Source organism: Oreochromis niloticus, linkage group LG5, assembly GCF_001858045.2.
Source record: "Oreochromis niloticus isolate F11D_XX linkage group LG5, O_niloticus_UMD_NMBU, whole genome shotgun sequence".
In the NCBI taxonomy this organism is placed as follows: Eukaryota; Metazoa; Chordata; class Actinopteri; order Cichliformes; family Cichlidae; genus Oreochromis; species Oreochromis niloticus.
This window is the reverse complement of record NC_031970.2, coordinates 18,775,840-18,797,141: the sequence shown is the minus strand read 5'-3', so window position 1 is coordinate 18,797,141 and position 21,302 is coordinate 18,775,840. Positions and strand designations below refer to the sequence as shown.

Here is a 21,302-nt window from a genome sequence, read left to right as displayed (position 1 = left end):
TTCAGCTCCTCCGTGCGAGTTGCTGACCTCCCGCTCTTTCTGTCTCTCCTTTTTTTGTGGAAGCTGCTAATTCTCTCTGGGAAGGTGTCTGTGTAAAAGAGTGGAGGCTTTCACAGCAAAAAAGATGAGATTGGGCTTTATGCCACACTGCATGCCACATTAAGGAATTATTTCAGGGAAGATTAAGCACCGTAAGGGGCTCAGGAAGGGGGCTGCCCAAAAATGCCCTGGTTAGCTGCCAGCAACCTCTGAAGAGGGAATGTACATTCTCCTTGTCGTCGCTTAGTCTGAAGTCTCTCTGAGAGACCTGACCTTTTCATTTGTGCTTGGTGATTTTGTACATTTAACACTTTTTCCCCCTACTGTAATAAGGAATGTGGGATATCAAAATAATTTGATCTCTCACAGCTGGTGCTAATATCAATGTCCAAAAAATGTTACTGCTTGTCTGTCACCTGTTATTTTCACCACATCAGAGTTCCTGCACATTATATAATAACAGAGGTACAGATGAAGGTATGTTCAGCTTCAGCTTCATTAGTCACACAATCTTCAGGACCTGGAAGTTATCAGGATTAGCAGATACTGTTGAATTATAAGATGATGACCACAACATAGATGCATTTAGAGTGCTGGTGCATTTTGTGATATAAGCAAGAAAGACTCATTGATGTGTTTCTGGTATATATGTATGGGATGTGTGGTGCAAGTGATCTGGATGATCCAACTTTTAAGCAGGTGTCTGCGAACGTAGCCAGATGACAAGCGGATGTTTAGGCTGAGTGCCGGTCTCCACAGAGCCTTCTGAATCTGCTGAGAGACATACATGAAATTGTTCCGGCTCATCTGTGTTTATTGGAGAAACTGCTTCTTGACATCCATCTCCTTTGTCTGGAAAAGTTATGTTACTCCCCAAAGTGCAGCTAAAGCCTGATTGCAGATATACTTAAGCCATCTTATATTTTCACACCCCGAGGCATCTCTCCCTTGCCTAAGCTGATCTTCTGTCTTTTTATTGTACATCTGTTGAAAGTTAGTAAATGTTATGAATGTTATTGATTAAGGGTACAACTACTGGCGTTCTAAATGATTGATTAATCATTTAATGATTATTTTCTTTAAAAAAAAAATGAGTGAGTAATTTAGTCCAATAATATTTGGAAATACTGGAAAATGACAAACACAGTTTCAGAGAATCAAGTAAGTAAAGAACAAAAATAAAAGGGTAATTGAAACCGGTAAGTTGGCTTTCTTGCAAATGTTATTAGGTCAGTCTCTGCTTTAATCAAAGATAAGCACTTTGCTGAGAATGTAGATCTCAGAGAAAGCCAAAGTATTCAGACAGGCTCTGAATAGTCTTGCGTTCCTAAGAGACATCTCACATTCTGGCTGCCAAACTCCATTAGATCTTCTACAACTGGTGATGCCATTTGATTCGTGAGTAGGAGGTACTGATATATGTCTGTTATCTCACTAACTTACTCAAGAACAGGTTAAGTGTGTAGCACGTCTTACTGCTTGTTGCCCACACAGTAAGAAGTGAACCAATGTCATGACACTAAAGAACCGAGATTAAATCCAAAGTTACCTCACCATCACCTAAATCCTGTTTTTTAGTACAGACCTCACGTCTTCATTTGATATTTCTGCCTGGCTGTCTGTTAAACAGAAAACAAAAGAGTGAATCTTTTGGTGTTCTGACTATTAAATTTTTTAAGTGTTACATTTTTTAGTTGAAATGTAGAACACAGTATGAAAGTAAAGTGCATAATACAAGTCAAATGCGAGTTGTCAGTTTAATTTTTTATTTTTTTAGAAATCATACTGATGTTTCTGTTTAAGCTGTACCGGGCATGCTGAGACCCTCACTATGACCGTATATGGCTAGTAAAGGGCATCGGAACCACCAGCCTGATGATGATTGGACATGCTGTTTCTGGTTGGATTAAACAGACAAAAATGCACATGTGGCAGAAGATGCTAAGTTAAACTGGCTGACCTATTTGCAATCATCTTATGAAGGATTGCCATTTGGATTCCTTGGATGATTAACTGGCTCGACTGTGTTTTGTTGACTCCCAGTGTCCACATGTTGCAGGAACAGCAATGATAGGCATCAGTCCTTTGAACCCGTCATCACTAAGTACTGTATTCTGCTCAGGACAGTGCACGTCTGGCTTAAACAGCTGTGTGTGATTTACATAGATATTACTCTCCACACACGTGAGCATACACGTAGACAGGTACACTGCAGCACCCATGTACTACATGAGTACAGGCACAGTTCGAGCTGGAGGGCTGTCATGATTAATGTGAGTGTTGTGTGAGTTTATGGAATGTGATCGTTTACCTTTGAGGTGAATTCACGTGCTCTAAGCTACCTAGTGGCTCCCACTGTTTATAAGTTCTGGGATTCCTTAAATTTCTCATCTTAACAGTTTGACTCACGGGGATTTAAGGACTCCTGGTCGCTTGTCAAAGAGATGGATGAGCCTGACCTGTGCCTCTGTGAATTTCAATCGTAACTCACCATGGCACATCTGTACAGTCACAGTTTACGACAATAAACAAAGGTTCAGCTCTGCGATCGATGAAATTTCCAGGTGATGTTCTCTGACTGCGTGAGGAAGAGGGCAGTTTCCCGTGAAAGTCGTACAAGCTGTTGTGATCAATCATATTTAAAAGTCATGGAAACTACTGTTTAGAAATTTCTTGGCGAAAAAACCTTGTTTGTCTTCTCAAAGCCAAGAGACAGATTCCACTTACATTTGTTAGTGTGAATGGAGGAGAATTCAGGTTCCTCTTTAGACAGAAGTTAATAGGCTGGTGATAAGTTTTTGATAGAAAGAGGTCAGTTTAAGAAATCGCAGATGCTGACGTGTCCTGAGAACAGCCAGGTGTCTCTGCTTCTCTCATCTATTTGTTCTTTCCTCTTGTCTTTCCACATGCAGCGGTGTGTAGCTACGGTGTTTGCTTCAACGGGGGCCAGTGTCGGGAAGGATCCACTCAGCTCTGTGATTGTCCCGCAGGGTTCAGCGGCCCCAGCTGCCAGTACGGTGAGTAGAGACATCCTAGCAGTGTTTCATATTCAGAATCTTCTCTTTTCTTCTCTTTCTTTTATGCTTGTTTTATTGCCCATTCTTTGTTGTCGTGTTTCTTACATTTGTTCCATTTTTTCAGAGTTTGGTAATAAAACAACATGTAGAGTTAAAGAACCCATTCTCAGCTCTCATTGGATGGAGGTTGGGGGTTGGAAAGTAACTACAGTAATGGCAGGAATCAAGAAAACACTTAACAGACAGATTGAAATTGATCAGTAGGTCACTATTTAATTAAAAAAAAAAAACCCCTTGACTATTTTCTGTAGCCTACAGTTCTGATCCACTTCAGTCAGACTGCCAGGCCTCCCCCTGAACTCTGTTGAAGTGATAGCCTTTCTGTGGAGTGAATAGGGAATCTCCTCACATCAGCACTTGGCTTACTTACCAGAAACCTAAGTATTTTATCAGCATCTCCATTGTTAAATTTGAGCTGTTGAAGTAACACAGTGGAAGATTCTGTTATTTTTCGGATAACACCACACGGCAGGAAATTCCTTTTCGGTGTCAACTTTTTGTCAGAATTGTCCGTGTCGCCCTCGATTCAGACCCTCCCAAATGTTACAGACTTTGTTGCACAAGTTCTCAATGCAGAGGCCGAGTAAACATCACGCTTTTGTTAGGTCTAATCTGATTTTACACACTCTGGGCAGGATCCAGAATCCTTCACCTTCATCTCAAACTTACCAACTTCTTAATCAACACGTGATTTTCTCAAGACTTCACTGGTGGAACGTGTAGTTTCACAGCCTTCTCGGCTGTGGCTCATGATTAGCCATTGAGGAATCAAAGGTTTCGGTGGCAGCTAAGCTGACCTGGCTTAATTCTGATTACTTCATACTTGAATGAAAGATTAACCAATAAGACAAAGGGATCCATAAATACACATGCCCACTGAGATCCTGTCCAGCAAAGCTTAGGACCACTCGGTGCCTTAAAGAGGAGGGCTTTAAGAAGATTGAAACCATCTGCTTAGGATGATGTTCATCAGTGTTCATGCAAAAAAAAAGTATAGGTTTGCCTAAAATGGAGCATATAAACATATTCAGAGGCATGATCGTCTCAGCATAAACAACTAGAAACCAGCTGACTCTGTTTTATAGCTCTGCATTCTCTGTGGATGAAATAATGTATCTGAATGACATGTATTTGGCTTCTTTTATGTTATGTTTATGGAGGATAGGATGCCCGCCCTCTTTTGTCTCCATAGTAGAAGCTCATCAGTCATTCTGAACAGAGCAGTAGCGTGTTTTTTAGTAACACACAATGATAAATCACAGATATGGGGTGTTGAAGTGATGGTCAGTGCGCACAGCATGGTGCCATGCACACGTTTGTTCCTCACTATAACAAATAGTATGAAGTTGTGGGAATGATAGTGGCAATCAGCAAGACTTTATCATGAAAAACACAGCTGATGTCTAAATAAGTGCTCAGTGGATCAGTAAGTGATCAGAACAAAAAATGTAATCAATTAAAAAAACCTGTTCACTGCACTATTTGGCTTTTGAAAATATACAGCACTCACAGTCTCACCCCTCCTGTTGCTACATTTTAAAACTGATTTATCGACTCATTTTAAGTTATGAAATAAAACATAAATATGGGATTTAAAAAAACATTAATCTGACACTCGAGTATTCTCTTATGTTTCCAATATGGGGGCTCTGGCAGTCCTTCACCTTCTAGCAAGGTGCATAAAGAGGGGAAGAAACCTTCAGAGATTACCTTCAGTTCCTTATTTTAAGACAGACATATTTTATCCCTGTCATTTTTCCCCAAACACACTCATTCATGTATGACGTAAAATGCTAAATAGAAATGATTGTTGTGGCTTTTACACACAGGCACACACAGACACACAGTCATAGTAATAATGTTGGATGTTTTGTTTGGACCAATCAATTCTCCACATAACCTAAAAGTCACTTTTAAGGCCCATCCTGTTTTCCATCCAGCCTGTTTCTTTCCATTTCCACACACTCTGATATGCCACTGTTGTTTTTCATTGTGAATGATAACTGTCATCAGTGGACACCTAGGGGGCCTTTGCTGGTGGGTAGCTATTTAGAGATTATGAGCCTGTAAGCACTCAGGCAGCTATATTTCTTGGTGATTGGCCCTGAATGGACTGCTGGATGAAGGGTGTGGGGCTGTCAATTGACTCCTCCTGTCCAGGGGCAATGCTTAAGTTGGTGGGAGGTGGACACAGGCGCTTTTTCTGGTACTAAATGTGCCAAATACAGGTCAGGTCAAAAAGTCCAAAGGGCAAAGACAATAACTTTAGAGTACAAGGTGGCTCATTGGAGATTGGTGGCTCATTAATAGGATCGCTTTAATGAATGAGTCTGTTCACTGAGTGACAGCTCTGATATATTGATCAGTCTTTCCGAGCATTCCTGCGGTGGTCAAACACATAGCCTTTTGTCGTAATGTTGTCACGTTCCTGAGCTCTGGACGAATAACCCTTGTAAAGATGTGAGCGTGCTGCTCACACAAGTTGCCATTATAGTGCACTCATTACTGCGGTCATCAAGCTTCTCACAGCTGTCAGCCCCTGTTTGCTCTCTGTTAAGATGTTCATGTAAAGAAAAAAAACAACAACCTGAAGCCACAGTGGAGGATGCGGCCAAGGATGAATGTGTGTAGCCACACTTCACTCAAAGATTCACTCATCGTTTCAGACAGCTCTCAACAGCATTCCTCTGCAGCTGCACGTGGTGATCCCCCCTTGGAGAACTTCTGATGTGGTTTGTCCATGTTTGTGTATAGCAATTGGATTGTGTTTATGTCTTCAAAGGGGCCAATTAGTCCTCCGCTCTCAATAGTTGTCTGTAGCCGTCATCTGTTTTGCTTTTAGGACAGCATTGTGCCCTGGTTGTGTGTAAGACAATAATTACTATTTTTTTGTGTTTGTGCCTCAACTATGCGGTAAAGCAGGAACTGGTGCCTAGAGGCCTTTCTAGTCCTTTGATAGATAGTAAATCACATTTTTGAAAGGGTCAGCCTCCACTTACAAAACAGAGTGGATACAGTGTGATGTTTAATAGTTGCATAATTTGATATGACTGATGGAGACCAGTGATATTCCCTTGCAAATCCATGTCCTGTAATTTTGTGGTTTGTTTGTTTGCGTTAAATATTTCTGAGAACCAATCAAAATTTGACAGCAGTTCTGATGAAGCAGCTGATTTATAAGGCTGTATTTATGTTTACTTACACTGCTTACGGCCACATCATTCAGCTAATTTATGAGTAAATCTTCTGTTTACTTAGACTGTTTATTTACTCATAAATACAACACAGTTCCCAATTAAAGTAGAATGAGGTCTATAATGCAAATAAAAACTACTTGCTATAATATAAATCTCTGTCTTTGTCCACAAGACAGCAACCAAATTGGCACACGGGTACATCTTAGGACTCCGAAGGTTGCTATTTATATCTGATATTAGGACATCATATGTTCCCTAGCAGCCAACCTTCCAACAGGGTAAAGTGATCCAAATGATGTAATGTGTCCACCTATAACACCTTATAAAAGCATGGTATCACTTTCATTTCATGTCAATAACATGTATGAAAATGTTGGAGCTTTTCAGCGATTTCAACCTGATATTTTGTAATAAATTCAACAGTGAAGTGGAAACATAGCGTACCTTGTTTGGGCCTTTTTTGTATGTGCTAAGGTCCTTTTTAAAAAAACCAAAAAACCAAACAGCTCTTCTACTCTTCTTGTCTGTATCCAAAGGGATTTAGTCACTTGGTTCCTGATGTACTTTATATCCCACCTGTCATCAGTAGGCAAGTGGTATCCTCTGGGATCAGCGGCGTCCCAGGCTTTCAGACCCCTGGCAAGGCAGATGTCTTCATACCAGCTGACATCTGGCTCAGCTAGAGACAGACAGATAGACAGAGAGGCTGACAAACACTGTAACATGAAACTTTACTATGTTGAAGAAGCTTTAAATGTCTTTTAAAGATGCTTTTTGTATCAGATCCATCTGGTGAAAGGTGATGCAGTTATCACTGAACCAATGGATCATGTGATAACTTGTTTTAGAGTTATTTGACACAAATATGAGGAGTCTGTGATATTAAAGTAAAACCGTTGAAAGCAAAGTAAAAGGTTTTCCAGATTTGATGGTGTTTGCTCAATTCCCACAATGTGCATAATGCTGTGTGCGGTAGACTTCTTTGCTGAGTCCAAAGAAGAGCTGAAATAGCTCTTTCTGTGTTACAGTATGAGTTTCATTTGTTCTTTTTTATTATTTCTGAGCCATAAGCTCATATCTTGGCTCAGTTTGTGGTCACGGCGATGCCAGAAGCACCAGCTTGTTCTAGACATCACTCAAGAAGAACTGTACTGTACTGATAGCTATCATCGTCAACATTATTCTCTAAGGCTCTAAGGCATGCTTTTCTCAGCCACTGCCATGTTGAGCTTTCAGTCAATCCAAATGCCTTCAGTCAATCATTCCAAGTTTCTTAGAGTAATTCATCCAGATCGGGGTAAAGTTAAATAACAATTATTTTCTCCTTTTAACAGAACAGCAAAGGGATCAGTTAGAACAAGGAGATTTTGTACATACACCCTAATACTGCTAACAGAGTCTGTTTCAGTCAAAGAGCTCGCCTAGGTTTTACTGTGGCTTATACACAGTTGATTAAAGCTCTAAATAATGAGGTCAGTTATTTCTGTGGGGACTTTTGGTGCATGACGCGTCCTCCACAGTCTAGTGGCTGTGGTGCTGAAATACAACGGGGACACAATGAGAAGCTCACTCTAATCAGCTTATCTGATATAATTGATTATTTCTCCACTGAGCATGCTTTTCATAAGTTTTCTCAATCTTTCACTGAGATATTTTGTGATGTCATATCACATGGGTCATGATTGTATAATAAACTGGGGTGAAAAGTAACAACTGTACTGTAATTGAGTACAATTTTAATACTTTACACAGTCAAACTACATAGCAAAACATGAAGCTTTTTTTAGTTGTTATTATATGTTTTGGCAGTAAATAAATCGTTAGAATTATCTACCTACTATAAAGCTGTGTTTTATATCTGTGTCTGTATTTGATGCTCAGTACTTTTTATGTACTAAAAGTTGAATTTTTCTGATAATACTTTCCCTCAGTATTACATTAAATGCAGGACATTTACTTCAGAGAGGACACCAAATGGGTCAACTCCTCATTTATTTTAGTGCAGAAGTCTTCTTACCTTTACTGTTCCTTTAATCTTGTTCTGGCTTTGTGAAGTTTTTTGGTCGCATGTTTCATGGTCGGAGCAGCAACCCTGGAGCTAGTGTGGGAATTTATAGTCTTGTTAAAGGTCACTTGTTGAATTCCACACAGCCGGTGATGAACACAGACTTGAACTAAAGCCATCTGGTCAAGGGGCTATAAGCAGAAAATGTCTTAATTGTCTTCTGGCATTAAAAGAAAGAACAATAGAAACATAACAAGGTAACCAAAATGTCATATTTTTCATTTTTACTGTATAAGTCATGATACCTTGGCAGTTCAGAGGGATGTGATGGTGAGTGGAAACTTTAAATCATAGAAGGAGAGAAACCTTCAGACCATATCACATACAGGCTTTTGTTTAACAAGTTATATGGTCTCCATACAGTTTATCTGATCATGTCTTTCTTGCTGCTTCTGACCATCTCTCACTGTCTTTTTGTCAAGTCAGGAGTGTAAAACATAAGGCCCGGGGGCCAGAACAGGCTCAGCAAAACTTTCAGTCTGGCCCACTGAAAGCCTTTGGAAAATGTGAAGGAGTTCATAGATTTTTAACATTTAAGTGTAGTTTGGAAAGTTTCACTGCTTTTCCTAGTTATAAAGACCTTGCCAATTTCCATTCATATTATACTAAACAAAGTAAAGTAATAGATAAACAATTAAATAACAGAAAAGTTCCTGTTTTCACTACCTACTATAGAAAGATCTACTGAAAATATGTCTATGCGTTGGGCTATCATAGCTTTTTCTGTAATTTTACACATTTATCATATAGAAAACATCAAATGTACTGTTGAAATTGCAATTCTTTTCCTCATATTAAGACTAAATGAGTTTCACTGGGCTGGCCCACTTAAGATCAGAGTGGGCTGCATGTGGTCCACGATGTAAAATGAGTTTGACATCCTTATGTTAAGTTGAAGCTCTTCAGAGGGATTCATGAATCTGGTTTTCATGTGAAGTATAAGCTACAATTTATCTTGAGATGACCGTCCACTTATATCTGTGCCATCATCAAATGTAGATTTTAAATGTGGCTCTTTTTGCAGTACTTTTGTTCCTCTTCTCATAGCCATTCTACTTTGTTACTGGTCTTTCCTTAGAGACTGTAACCAGATAGGCAACAGTCCAGTTGCCTGTTTTGTTCTCCTCCCCTTGCTGCACAAAAATGTCGTTTTTCTACAAAGGAGGCCATGTGGGGAATTCTATTCCTGGTTCATGTCTGTTGAATTTTGCTAAAAGTGCATCTCTTTCTCAAAAACCCAAGATGTATTTCTCTTTAGTGAGATTAAATGATTGTTATTCAGGGCTCCCAGATGTGAGTAACTACATTAGTGGCTGTTTGGTTGAAGGTCTATAATTGTTTCTGGGCTTTAGTCACTGACCACGTGTTTTGTTTTGTTTTTACATTAGAATGCAGCAAGGCATTGATGTGCAAAGTTGAAGAGTATCATTAGTATAACTGTGTCTTTAGCTAATCTGAGTTATGTGACACCACTGACTTTTATGGTGTCCTTCTATGCTGGAGACTGCAAGGGAGCAGAGAGAGCCAAGGTCGAGCCAGCATGTGGATGCAGTTTGTGCCCTTTTAAACTTGAGCTAGACGTCCATGGCTGGACTCACAGCAGGAGTGCTGCGCGGTATCTCACCATACCTGAAAATGTTGGCTAACCGTTTGTCACCGTTCATTATCACACCTTTTGCTGACTGGTCGTTTTCTTGTGCTAGAAGTCTCTGTGTAGAGTTGATCTTTTCCCTTCATGTTTAGGAGCACTGTGGAATGTAACGAGATCACTGCTGTCGGTATGCAGGCCTTCAGACCTTTCCCATTGTAAAAATAAATCCCTGAATGGTGGGTATGATTGAATGGTTTTTACTTGGGATCAAGAAAAATATTTGCAAAACCTCCATGCTGAGCTAGCTAAGTGCTTAAGCGACAAAGTGCTGCAAAATGAAAGTCATGTGTGCACCATGGTCTGGATATAAGATAGCTTAAATGCTCGAACACCGACTTAGTACATAATCCCATTGTTTGACTAGCCATAATATAGATTGGGCCCAGGAGATGTTTTTGATGTGCAGTGAGCTGGTAAATTGTCCAGGAGGAAAAGGAAGAGAGTGTTCATGGTAGTTTAGGAAGAATGTAAGATTTCACAGTAAAGCTCTAAAGACTGGCTGGTGTAGTACTGCCATTTTGACAATTTGCTATGCTTTAATACTACATTTTGAGTACACTATTGTTATGACTGGTGCAAAATCCTCTTTCACTTTTGGCGAATTCATCACAGAAGGGATTCCTGGAATATTGCACCTTAATTTTTTGTTCCCTTGCTCTCAAACGGCATCACAACTGGGAACGAATGGATCGGTTGGAACACTTTAACAATGGCCCATAACTCACACGATTATCCTTCATTTTGGTCAGTGTGACCGTGAAAGACTGTAAATCCACCAGAAGATAAAGTAGCGAGATGACCAGCTGTAGCGCTTTGTCACTCATGATTGGTGTGTCCATCCTCCAAAACGAGGTCAAAAGCCTTGAGTTATATAACTGTCATATAGTGACTCATAACATTTGTTTTATCTGCTTATAATCTAACCGTTTTAGTTAAGTTGGATGAAAAAAAAGCTGTAAAAGTCAAACAGCTGACAATGGCGTTGTAAAAGTCTAGGGAATCTCTGACAGTTTAAATCATTCGCAGGGTTTCCCTTTTGTTCTGTGATGGGTTTAACAGGCTGCAGCTGAAAGGACCGAACGAGCTGAAGTCTGTTTTTTCACTTTGCTTGGAGAGAATTGTGATGTCTTTCATTCTTTTCTCAAAAACACAAATGTAAAGTTAAAACAAGTTAATCGGATCTGTTTTAAAAACACTGAACAAGGTCAGGTGGTGGCATAATCTTGCTATTATTGCTTTTTTTATTTTTACGAAACACTTTCTCTCTAAAGTGCAGTTTAAATGTACCAGTAAGAGTCACTGGCATGTTTTCTGTTTTTTAGCATTTGAAGGTTTAATCCTGTTCTTGTAGCATTGTTAGCAACCAACATAGCGAGAAATCTAGATGGGCTCAAATGAGGGATGCTGTGCAATACAGGCTCAAGAAAACAGCAGCAGAAGTTTGCATTTTCCTCACACATTTTTCACCTCTTTGTTCTTTTATTTCTTTACATCCATCTCGTTTCCCCTCTCTAACCTTTTTCTCTCACAAGCTCAAACTCAGTTGTATCTTCTGCCTAAGAAGCATCTATTCTAGAAGCTGTAGCTAAAGTTAAATAATGGCTAAGTCTTTGGTCTGCATGGTCGCCATGTTTCTTAACCTTCATCCATTTCTTTTGTGTCTTCCTAACAATCAAAACCAAATTTTATTGAAGGTTAAATTATATATAGATGAGAAAAACATATTGGCACGTTTAAGAAAATAAAACCAGCAAATGTTTGGCTTTTTCTTTTTAGAAATAACTTAAAGGCATAGCAAAGATGAACACATGTGGTTTCTCACAGTTGGCAACAGTACCGGGTAAAGAAGTCCAGTAATAAATACTGATGTAAACAATACAGAATTTATCAAATTAAAGAAGAAAACTTTCTCAAACATTTTTGTCCTCACAGACACACATGATGCATTTTTGTGATTAGCCTGGACTTCGTTTACCGGAAAATTCTTGCCATTTTAAGAACCACTTATGACAACCAGACTGTGTGTTGAAACAGGAATAAAAAAATAAAAAATAAAACCAAAACAACAAAATAAGAAACAACATAAGAAAGGCACAGTGCAGCTGACTCAAAGCAGATTAAAACAATGATATTGAAAGTAGAGGGCGGCTCTTTTTTCTGTTAGAACAGTTGTTTGGTCTCTCTTTCACACAAAAGGACGTCCTGTCTTCTGTTCCACACTGAAAAACAAAAATTTATGTTCAGCCCTGAGAGAGAACAGCGCTGTTCCTGTGAAGTCCTGAAAGACACGTCTAATGAGAGGGAGTGCAGTCAGGAGGAGGGGCCATCTTTGCCTACCTACCTGCCATTGCATCCTGCACGGCACCCTAATCTCCCATAATTGTCCAAGATTCTGGGCTCCCACCCCATCTCATTAGGGTCTTTACAGCATTCCTGATAAAAGGTCGCTCCTGGTCTCTCAGGGGCCGACTGCATCTAGTTTGTGTAAATCAGAAGTGACAAGAGTTTGCAAAACAGAGTTAAAGGCGTAATCAGTGTGGACTGATCCTTTCACCTGCCAGTGGTGCCCCGATTCTCCTGATCTGCTCCTTATCAGCTCCTTGTTTATTCAACATTTCGAACCAAATCTCTGTTTTTTTCCTCCATCTGTGACATTATTTCCACTGCTGTGTTCATATGGAAGCCATTTAGCTTCAGCGAGCATTCACCCAACAGTGTTATCGTTCAGTGCGCTGCCATTCATGCTGATGTTACTTGAGGTGTGAAAAGCACATGTTAAATGTAAAGAAAAGCCCCTTTCATATACAAAGGCTGTATTTAAAAAAATCAGACTGTAGTTTGATTCTCTTTATCTAACTGGAAGCTTAAAAAAAGCGATAGGAATCACAAAATAAGAAGAGTCACTAGAAAGATGTATAAAATATACGTGAGAGAGAACGATTTACCCAGTTCTCTGTTTAATTTATTAGCATGGGTGGCATCATTTTAATGTTTGGACTGGTCGTACAGCTGAGTCGCCCTCAGACCTGATCGGAGTGAGCTGACTCAGAACCTGACCTTCTTTAAAACCGCCCACAGACTCTAAGGATGGATCCTGTTTATGTTATCATTTTTTTCTATTTTCAATTTCAATTTTAAATAATCACAAAACCAAAAAGGGCTGTGAATCACTGATCTTAATGAAAAAGGTTTTGAGCTGTTCTTAAACATTATTCCGTCATTTCATTAAAAAGACTCTATATGCAATGCATGTCATTTTAGATTAGCGTTACTCAGCTTGCTGGTCGACTCACATATTAATCAACCAAGAGGTCCTATGCAGAATGTCACAGCTGTGTATCAATCGATCCAAACTTCAATGTTTTCAGTGTTTATTCCTTCTCTTGACCATGGTAGCCTGTCACGTACCTGCCATCTTTTGCCCTGAAAGCACTTGGCTCTGGGCGACTTTCCCTGGACTCATGCCCTGTGCATACCTTTGTAGTGTGTGCAGCCAAGACGGAGACAGGCTGGAAACCACAACAAGTAATTTTTGGATTCCTGCAGACCTCAGTGTGCTTTCCCAGGCGCTCTAAACTCCTGGGTCAAAGCTTGAGAAGACAGGTCCTAACAGGTAGAGCAGTGAGAGAGCACGTGCATAAGGGTCAGACGGCAATCCCTCAAGGGTCCTCTTGTTCAGCTGTGTACATCATAAAATGTTATCCAGAGACATGCGTGGGTTCATGCAGCTGCAGTCTTCTGCTTTTATCTGTAACTTTTACTGAAAGTAAGACTGAGTGACAGATGCCAGAAACCTTTAATTAACATCTTTGTGTAAATCAGGTTGCAACACTTCAGTTTGGGGTGACTGGCTATTGCATAATTTTGTGATTTTTACTAATGTCACTTCAACTGTTTATGTCTGGGAACAAAGCAGTTCAGTCATCCCTTGTCACATAAATACACACTAGGAACACTTGACTCAAACCTTTGCACATTTATATGCACAAACATTTAAAAGCTTGCCTATCAGTGCAGTGAAATGGATCATCAAAAGGGGGATTAGAGGAGTTTAGGACTCAGTAGTGCAGAATGTTCACTAAACAAACGTAAACACTGGATTTAGTCTCTTTTGATATCGGTTATAATTCTCTTGTGGTCAAATGTGCAAGAATTTAAAAAAAGAGAAAAGAAAACAGGTCTCAGCAGTCAGATGCTATGATAAGGTGCACACAGACTACTGCAGACTACTACAGTCATTTGATTAGTTTTTTGACCTGAGAGTCAGACAGCCTCTCAGTGATTCTGTCAGTGTAACTATCTGCTGCTTGTCTCTTCCTCTTGTCAACACATGCCTTTGGACAAGAACTGAACAACAACAAAACACAACTGTTGGAGTCGACAGATAAGCAGTGAATTTACATTCTGATCATCTGTTTTCACACGAGAACTCTGTAATCACAGAAAAACACCACTGTTGACTTTATGAGCTGTTTAAAGACGTAAAAACAACAAAAGGCATTTCTTTTTAAGCTGGTACCAAGAATTATTTCAACTAATAAACATTTATACATCTTTCTTACAGTAGTTAGCAACTTTTCTTTCCTCGGTGTCCATAGCGAACTGACTGGGAACCAAGTGCTGTATTACTCTGGAGGGTCAGTGTTGGTGGTGCATTTATTCATGACAGCGACTTTCAGAGGTTTTTTGTGCTTGGGCCCAGAGAGAGTGGACAGAGTCTCTGTTAAATCCGCAAGTTGAATGATTCATCTTGAAGCAAACGTAGTTCTTGCCTGGTTACAAGGATTTTTTTTTTCTTTTTAGATTTTAGAAGTATTTTAAAAGGTTTTAACTACACCTTCCTCCATGATACAACTTTCTACTCAAGGCCTGATTCAGATTGTAAATGACTTCATGGAAACGTTAGCGGTTTGTCAATAGAAGTAAATACACATCATAGAGGTCGTTGTGTGGTTTTCATTAAAGGGTGTGTTTTTTTTTAACTCTGGTTTAAGGAAAGCCACACCACGTCCTATTGCCAGTGCCACTTAACAAAGCACTCAGCAGCACGTTGGCCACAATTACAGGGCTTTGGGAAGAAACCCGTGCCTCAAACTGGCACTAAGAATGCATTAAATATGACTAAGGGTGGAAATTATAAGATGTTTAATAGGGCATGCACTTTTTTTTCTGGTAAAAGCCAGTGTGGCACGCCAAAGTGAAAGATGTTTTATCAGAACAGGCACTTTGATGCGTGTGGTTTTCTTGGACTGTGAATTGTAGCAGCTGTGTTTTAGTTACAGGATGAATAGGAGCAGAGCTGGATCACAGCGTGTCAGCTTAAGAAATGGCTTCACACCTGGATGCTACTGATGTAGCAGAAGGCTACCAGTAGGGGGCGGTATTGAACTTGAGCTGATGACTTGCAGAGGTGAAGGAAAGAAAGATACATAAGTATTTGCAGTTTCTTTATTTTTACTTCTGATATTTTTTATATTAAACGTGCTTTATATTAAATCTGGGCAGCAGGACTCATCTGAAGAGCTTCTCAGCAATATTTATAAATATGCATGAAATATCAGACTTTTATAAATCTATTAACTGATTTATTTAGACCTGAACTGAAGGACTAAACATCAGAATGACACTGCTTGCTTCTTGAGATTAAACTTGGCATGAAAAGCATGAAAAGTGAGCCAGCTTCCTAACCCCTGCTGTTGTTTACTTGTAGATTACCTGTACATGTGACACAGTGCAAGGATTGCTTTTTGGCAGGAAAGCATTACAAGGAATTACTGTGTTTATAAAATGCGAACTTTGATAATATTTTTGTGAGCTTTGGTGAGCGTATTTCACCAGTTCAGGTTTGTGCTCCTGCCTTTCTGAATTAGCCTTTTTACAATAAACATTTTATCGATTGGTTAAACTGGAGGTCAAAGGAGAGGATGAGTTTGAAGAGTGTGAAGTGGTCAGTGAGTTCATAGGCAGTGAGTTTCTCAGTTGTAAACTGTGATTCACCTTTTGCCGCGTGCGCAGGTCAGCAGCAGAGAAGTCTCAGTGATACTTCTGACTCAAATGCATCTCATGCAACCTCGAGCCAATCCCATCTTTGCAGCACCTGGTAAATGAAAGCAGCTGTTTGGACTGTAGGGGTACAGTGAAGAATGAACACTAGCAAAGCACATTTCTACACCAGCAGGGTTTTAGATCAGGGCCCTAAAAGGAAAAAGCTTAGTGATATCCACAGTGTCCCCCCCCCGATCTTCAGTGAATGCTGCAATTTTTCCAGCCCGTGACCCCCTCGAGATAATATCATAGGCCTGGTGGTTTTCTTTGGCACAGCTAGCCCAGCAAGACATGAGCCTCAACCTACTGGGAGCAGTGGTCATCCTTATCTGAGGAAGTCACACAATACAGCACAAAAATGTAAACTCGAAGATCTGCTGCAGCTGAACTTTCATATAAGAGGCATGTCCTTCTGAAGAGGCGTTAAAAAAAGTTTTAGGGGAGCTTTCATTATTTTCTTACTATTTACAGGTTGCTTTAGCACAGAGTGTACACTGTGAGGAAACGCATAGTTTTTATACATTTCCAAAGATGTGTTTTTATTAGAATTCAAGAAGACATAACAGCTCAGTTTGTCTTTCATAAAGGTGGAGTTTCTTCTCATTGTTCATAGAGAACAATGAGAAGAAACTCCACCTTTATTTATACTTGAAGAGGTTAGAAGGTAAGAAACATTTCCAGGGTTTGCTTAAAATTAATTTTAATGATGTTATTGGTCATTCCTATGCTCGGGGTGTCAGTGTAGTTAGTCCATGATGGAGTACATAAGTTAAAAATAAGTATTTGATAAAATAGTGTCTCTTCTCTCGTCTCCTTAATGGTAATGTAACAATTTATGAACTTTTTATTTCATGGTGTTAGAGGAGATGGTCTTGGTTTTGGGGAATGTGGCCCCTCTTCTTCTATAAACATCAGGAAGCTCTCAGTACACTGCAATAAAATACCGAACCACTAACTACAGCCTCCAAAATTAGCATGCAGTTGTATCAGCACGTCTTTGTTAGAGGCCTAAATAAAACTAAACACAGTGACTCTGCTGCCGGGCTGATATGAAAGTAAGCCATAGTAAATTATATACCAAATATATATATTATACCTCTATATATTTTGTTTTCAGGATGTACGTTGTTTAATTTTCCACCAATGAATATCTCAAATTTTACTCAGTAACAGCTCCACAACTGTAAGAAAAGCCTTGGGCAAGAGGATTGGGTGAAATGCTGAGGGACATTTGAAAAACCTCTGGCAAAACAAGTATTTGTACTTTGGTCAAAATGGCAGAAATGTGTCTGGACTCTCCGTTTGAGGCAGGATGAGGAGGTTGGTCTTTTGTGAGGGGCTCAGAGTAGAGCCGTCATTTCTCCATATTGAAAGGTCTAGTTGAGGTGACCCGGGCAACTGACTAGGGTGTCCTCTGGGTGACTTGGGCATGAGGTGCTTTGCCTATGTCCTACCAGCAAGAGGGGAGAACTTGGTGGTAAAAATTCTCAATTTAACTCTTCCAAATTTGATGAAAAGGAAATAAAAATCAAGCATATTAGATGTGTCTTTGCAGCTCATTCAGTGCCTTTTCCTTTTTTATATATTCAACTCACCACTTTAGCATATTGTGATTGGCATTTTTAACATTTTATGGTTAAAACAATTAAAGGCATATATTTTTTTAAACAAAGAACAGGATATGATTGACATAGGCTGCTATTATCTTTTGCTGTGCAACACTGAGCTAAGTGACTGTCTCATCTAACTCCTTGAATACATCCAAAGATGAGATTTTATAACCGTCAACTCAATGATTTTTATTTAATCATATTTTCTCATTTCTGGTGTAAATTCAGTGATGTTAAAATTGACATATAATTGGTTTATCTCTAAGAGAAGTGTGTGCTGCATAACTGACATAGCTAGGTATCTACCATATGGTGAAATGGTCTCATGAGAGACGGCATGGGTTCAACCCTGAGCGCTGCCCTTTGACTGAGGGCAGAAGTTGGGCTGCAGACACACCGCTATGTTCCAGGCATCTGATCTCATTGGAAAAGACACACACACTCATCCCCACCACAGAGGCGCAGAAGAAACCTCTGTGATCTGATGTTCACGGGAAGGCGCTGATCTTTAAACGCTTCCCTACTTAAAAGCTCTTGTTTCAGTGTCTGGTACCTCTGCTGGAGGTTCAGTCTGGTGACGGTTTGATAGATGGGTTAGAGTGCAATGGAAAAAAATATCACCAACCCCCCCTCTCTAGGTTAAAGTAGGTTTGTAACCTCTGTTTCAACCACCATATTCAGCTCAGCGGTCATTAGGTTTAAAAATCTGAGATAACTTTTGTGGCTGGTTTTTGTGGCAGTTTTGGATTAAGCTTATTTTAGTATGAACACTATCACAGAGATTTTGGAGTTTTGTAACTACTGTTTTTTCAAATACTCTCCATTGGAAAAGGAAAATATATACAGTGCTTAATATTTATATACCTAAAATCTAATTAAAGCTCCATCTCTGTGTGCAGCCTGTGCAAAGTCCTGCTCATTAAAACTCCCATCCTGATGGAGAAATAAGGACTATATGGTATGTTACTGAGCCAGGGGAGACATTCAGTATTCCACTGCTGCTTTGTGTATTCTCTTCCTGACCCATTGCAGGTCCACATTCCTGCTCTCTTATTGGGCAGAAAGACTTAGAGAATGATGAGCGTGACAGTGACCCTGCTCAAACCCCTGCTCAAGCTGCCACAGGTGTGTGGCCTGGGGATGGAGGGGGATCGTCAGTGCTCAGTTCTGACCTTGACTTCAGGTCACATTGCCTGGTTGTTTTTCTGCATCGAGACTGCCATTTTCCACGGTCCATATATTACAAGCTAAATGAACTGTAGCAAAAGGTGGGCACTCTCTCTTACCCCAGGACCCAGACCCATTAATTTAAGCTTGTGATGTAGGTCGCATATAAAAATTGGTAAGGATCACAAATAAGGTCTCTAGCTGTACTGCTTCTAAAAAGGATCGGTGTAGTAAACTGATTATAAGTTATGTTTCACTGCGTAATAAAATTGTATTAATGTTAAAGGTGACATCCCATTGCCAAAAGAGAGTTCGCTGTTTTCAGTCCGAACATTTCCAGATGTTGTAAACTGAGAGGGAAATCGTTTAATTGGCTGGTTAGACGCTGGCACTGCAACGTGAGCAAGCTTTGCTAGTAAAGGGGAAAAAAGCTCTAATAAAGCAATTTTCTCTGCGTTCGTACTCTTCGGTCGGTACAGTAACTCTCCTCGTTTTATGAACGTGGAGAAAGTTTACAAGGTGCCGAGTGCCAAGTGAATGTTCCTCCTTAAATTTTTCCATAGCCTTCAGTTTTTCAGTCCAAGATTCCTTCTGCTGGCATGGCAAGTAAAACACCCAGTGTCATCAGGTATAAAACTTTGCTCCGAGCATGATCTCTGCTGACAATGTTCCATATGAACTAAATTTAATAGTAATGCAGTGAATCCGCATCCGTGTCCTTAAACTGTGGTGTAAACTGAATAATCTGTTACACATTATTCCCTTTAGTCTCAATTTTAACATCTCCTCATTATGTGGAATCTCTGCCGCTTCAGTTATGATAGGCTGGACGGTCAGCGCCTGTATCTGACCCTGGTCATTATGGGTAGTTTGGGAACTGCAGGGAAAGATTTTATCTTGTGTTGTTGATGACAGATTTGGCAGCACGTTTAATGATTGGGAATGAAATGGAAAGCTGTGAGCTTATGTGGAAGTGTTCAGGATGTTTTGCATGAACAGGACAAATCCTTGCTCTGGTTCATGTTGGTGTAGGTTTACAGGTACGAGTGAACGAGGGCAACATGTTACTGCCTCATATTTCCATTTGTTCCTCTTAATTAATCACTGTTTATAGTTTGATTCTCTTCTGGATATATTATACCTTTTTTTTCCTTTTTTTCTTCTTTTTTTTCCCTATTTTCCTTCAAGTTGGTACCAAGAAACAAACTGAAGGACGGAAAAAGGGCACCAAGCGTACCACAGCAATTTTCTTGTAGTTCCAGGCCCTTCAGTACTTTTGACACATCCAAGTTTATTCACGCACGACATTTAAAACACAATAGAACAACATGAAAAGGAAGTGAGAGTCTCTCATGCTCAAAGAAGCATAACCCTGTTTTATCTTAGACAGTATTTCAGTACATCCTTTTCATTTAGCATGATCTATCCTTTATTCTTCTTCTCAGAAGTTTAACTTTAGTTCACATGTAAATAATAATAAGGAGATTAAAAGTGAGGAATAAACATTTCATCAGTGCTTTGTCGTATTTTTCCCCTGTCAGATGTGAATGAATGTGAAGAGACCAATGGAGGCTGTGAAGCTCTCTGCTGTAACACCATTGGAAGTTTCTACTGCAGGTGTCCTCCTGGACAGAAACTGAACGAAGATGGAAAAACATGTCAAGGTCAGTGTGGTGTTTAATTTCAAAACGGCTCTCTGGGAATTTTACACATTTTACAAGTGCATTAATGACACATAAATTATCATAATTACAGGGCATCCACACAGGAAATGATTTGCAGACAGAGTTGTAAATTTGTTAGAAGGTTACCTAGGCAACTGTAGCCTGGAAAGTACACTAGTATCCAAATGTCAGCAATAAAGCGATATGTAACAATGTGTGGATGCCCCTTAACAGATTCAGTCTCTTAAAACAGTTGTATGATGTCCTCTGTGGGTCTGGAGAGAGAGTCCTAAAATCTGAGAAGTAAGGGAATGACCAGAGGCCACAAGAAGTCAGTTACATTCAGGGACATCAGGCAAGGGAAATGACTGCTGCTGACTCAAAGTGGGAAAGTTAGATGATTTGAAGTTAAACGTCAAGGCAGCTGATTGAACTAAATACCAATGACAGTGAAGGATACTACTGCAAAGTTACCTCCTAGGCAGCTTGTACCCCAGAATGTCCACTAGCAATCAACTGCTGGTGACAGGTGACAAAGACTTTCTCTTTAATGTCTGTATGGGGTACAATTGGTCTTGTGACCTAAAGGTTGGTGGTTTTAGCTCCAGGCAGGAGGATAGAAGAAGTAATGAATTTCTTCCATTGGGATGCCCTTGAGCAAGCTTTTTAACCCTGGAAGTTATTTATTTATATAGCGCCAAATCACAACAACAGTTGCCTCAAGGCACTATTAGCAAGAAGTTGGCAACGATGGGGAGGAAGGAACTTCTAACAGAATCGGGTTCAG

At 39.8% G+C, this 21,302-nt stretch overlaps 1 protein-coding gene across 2 annotated transcripts in view; it reads left to right on the top strand.

The window, feature by feature from the left end:
• The window catches only part of megf6b (multiple EGF-like-domains 6b), a 58,740-nt gene that overhangs the window by 8,010 nt on the left and 29,428 nt on the right, over positions 1 to 21,302 (top strand). For both annotated transcript variants that reach the window (XM_005459004.4, XM_019359297.2), the window contains 2 exons: positions 2,952 to 3,056; positions 20,393 to 20,515. In XM_005459004.4, the coding sequence (XP_005459061.2) occupies positions 2,952 to 3,056; positions 20,393 to 20,515 (228 nt within the window). The remainder of the gene's footprint in view (positions 1 to 2,951; positions 3,057 to 20,392; positions 20,516 to 21,302) is intronic.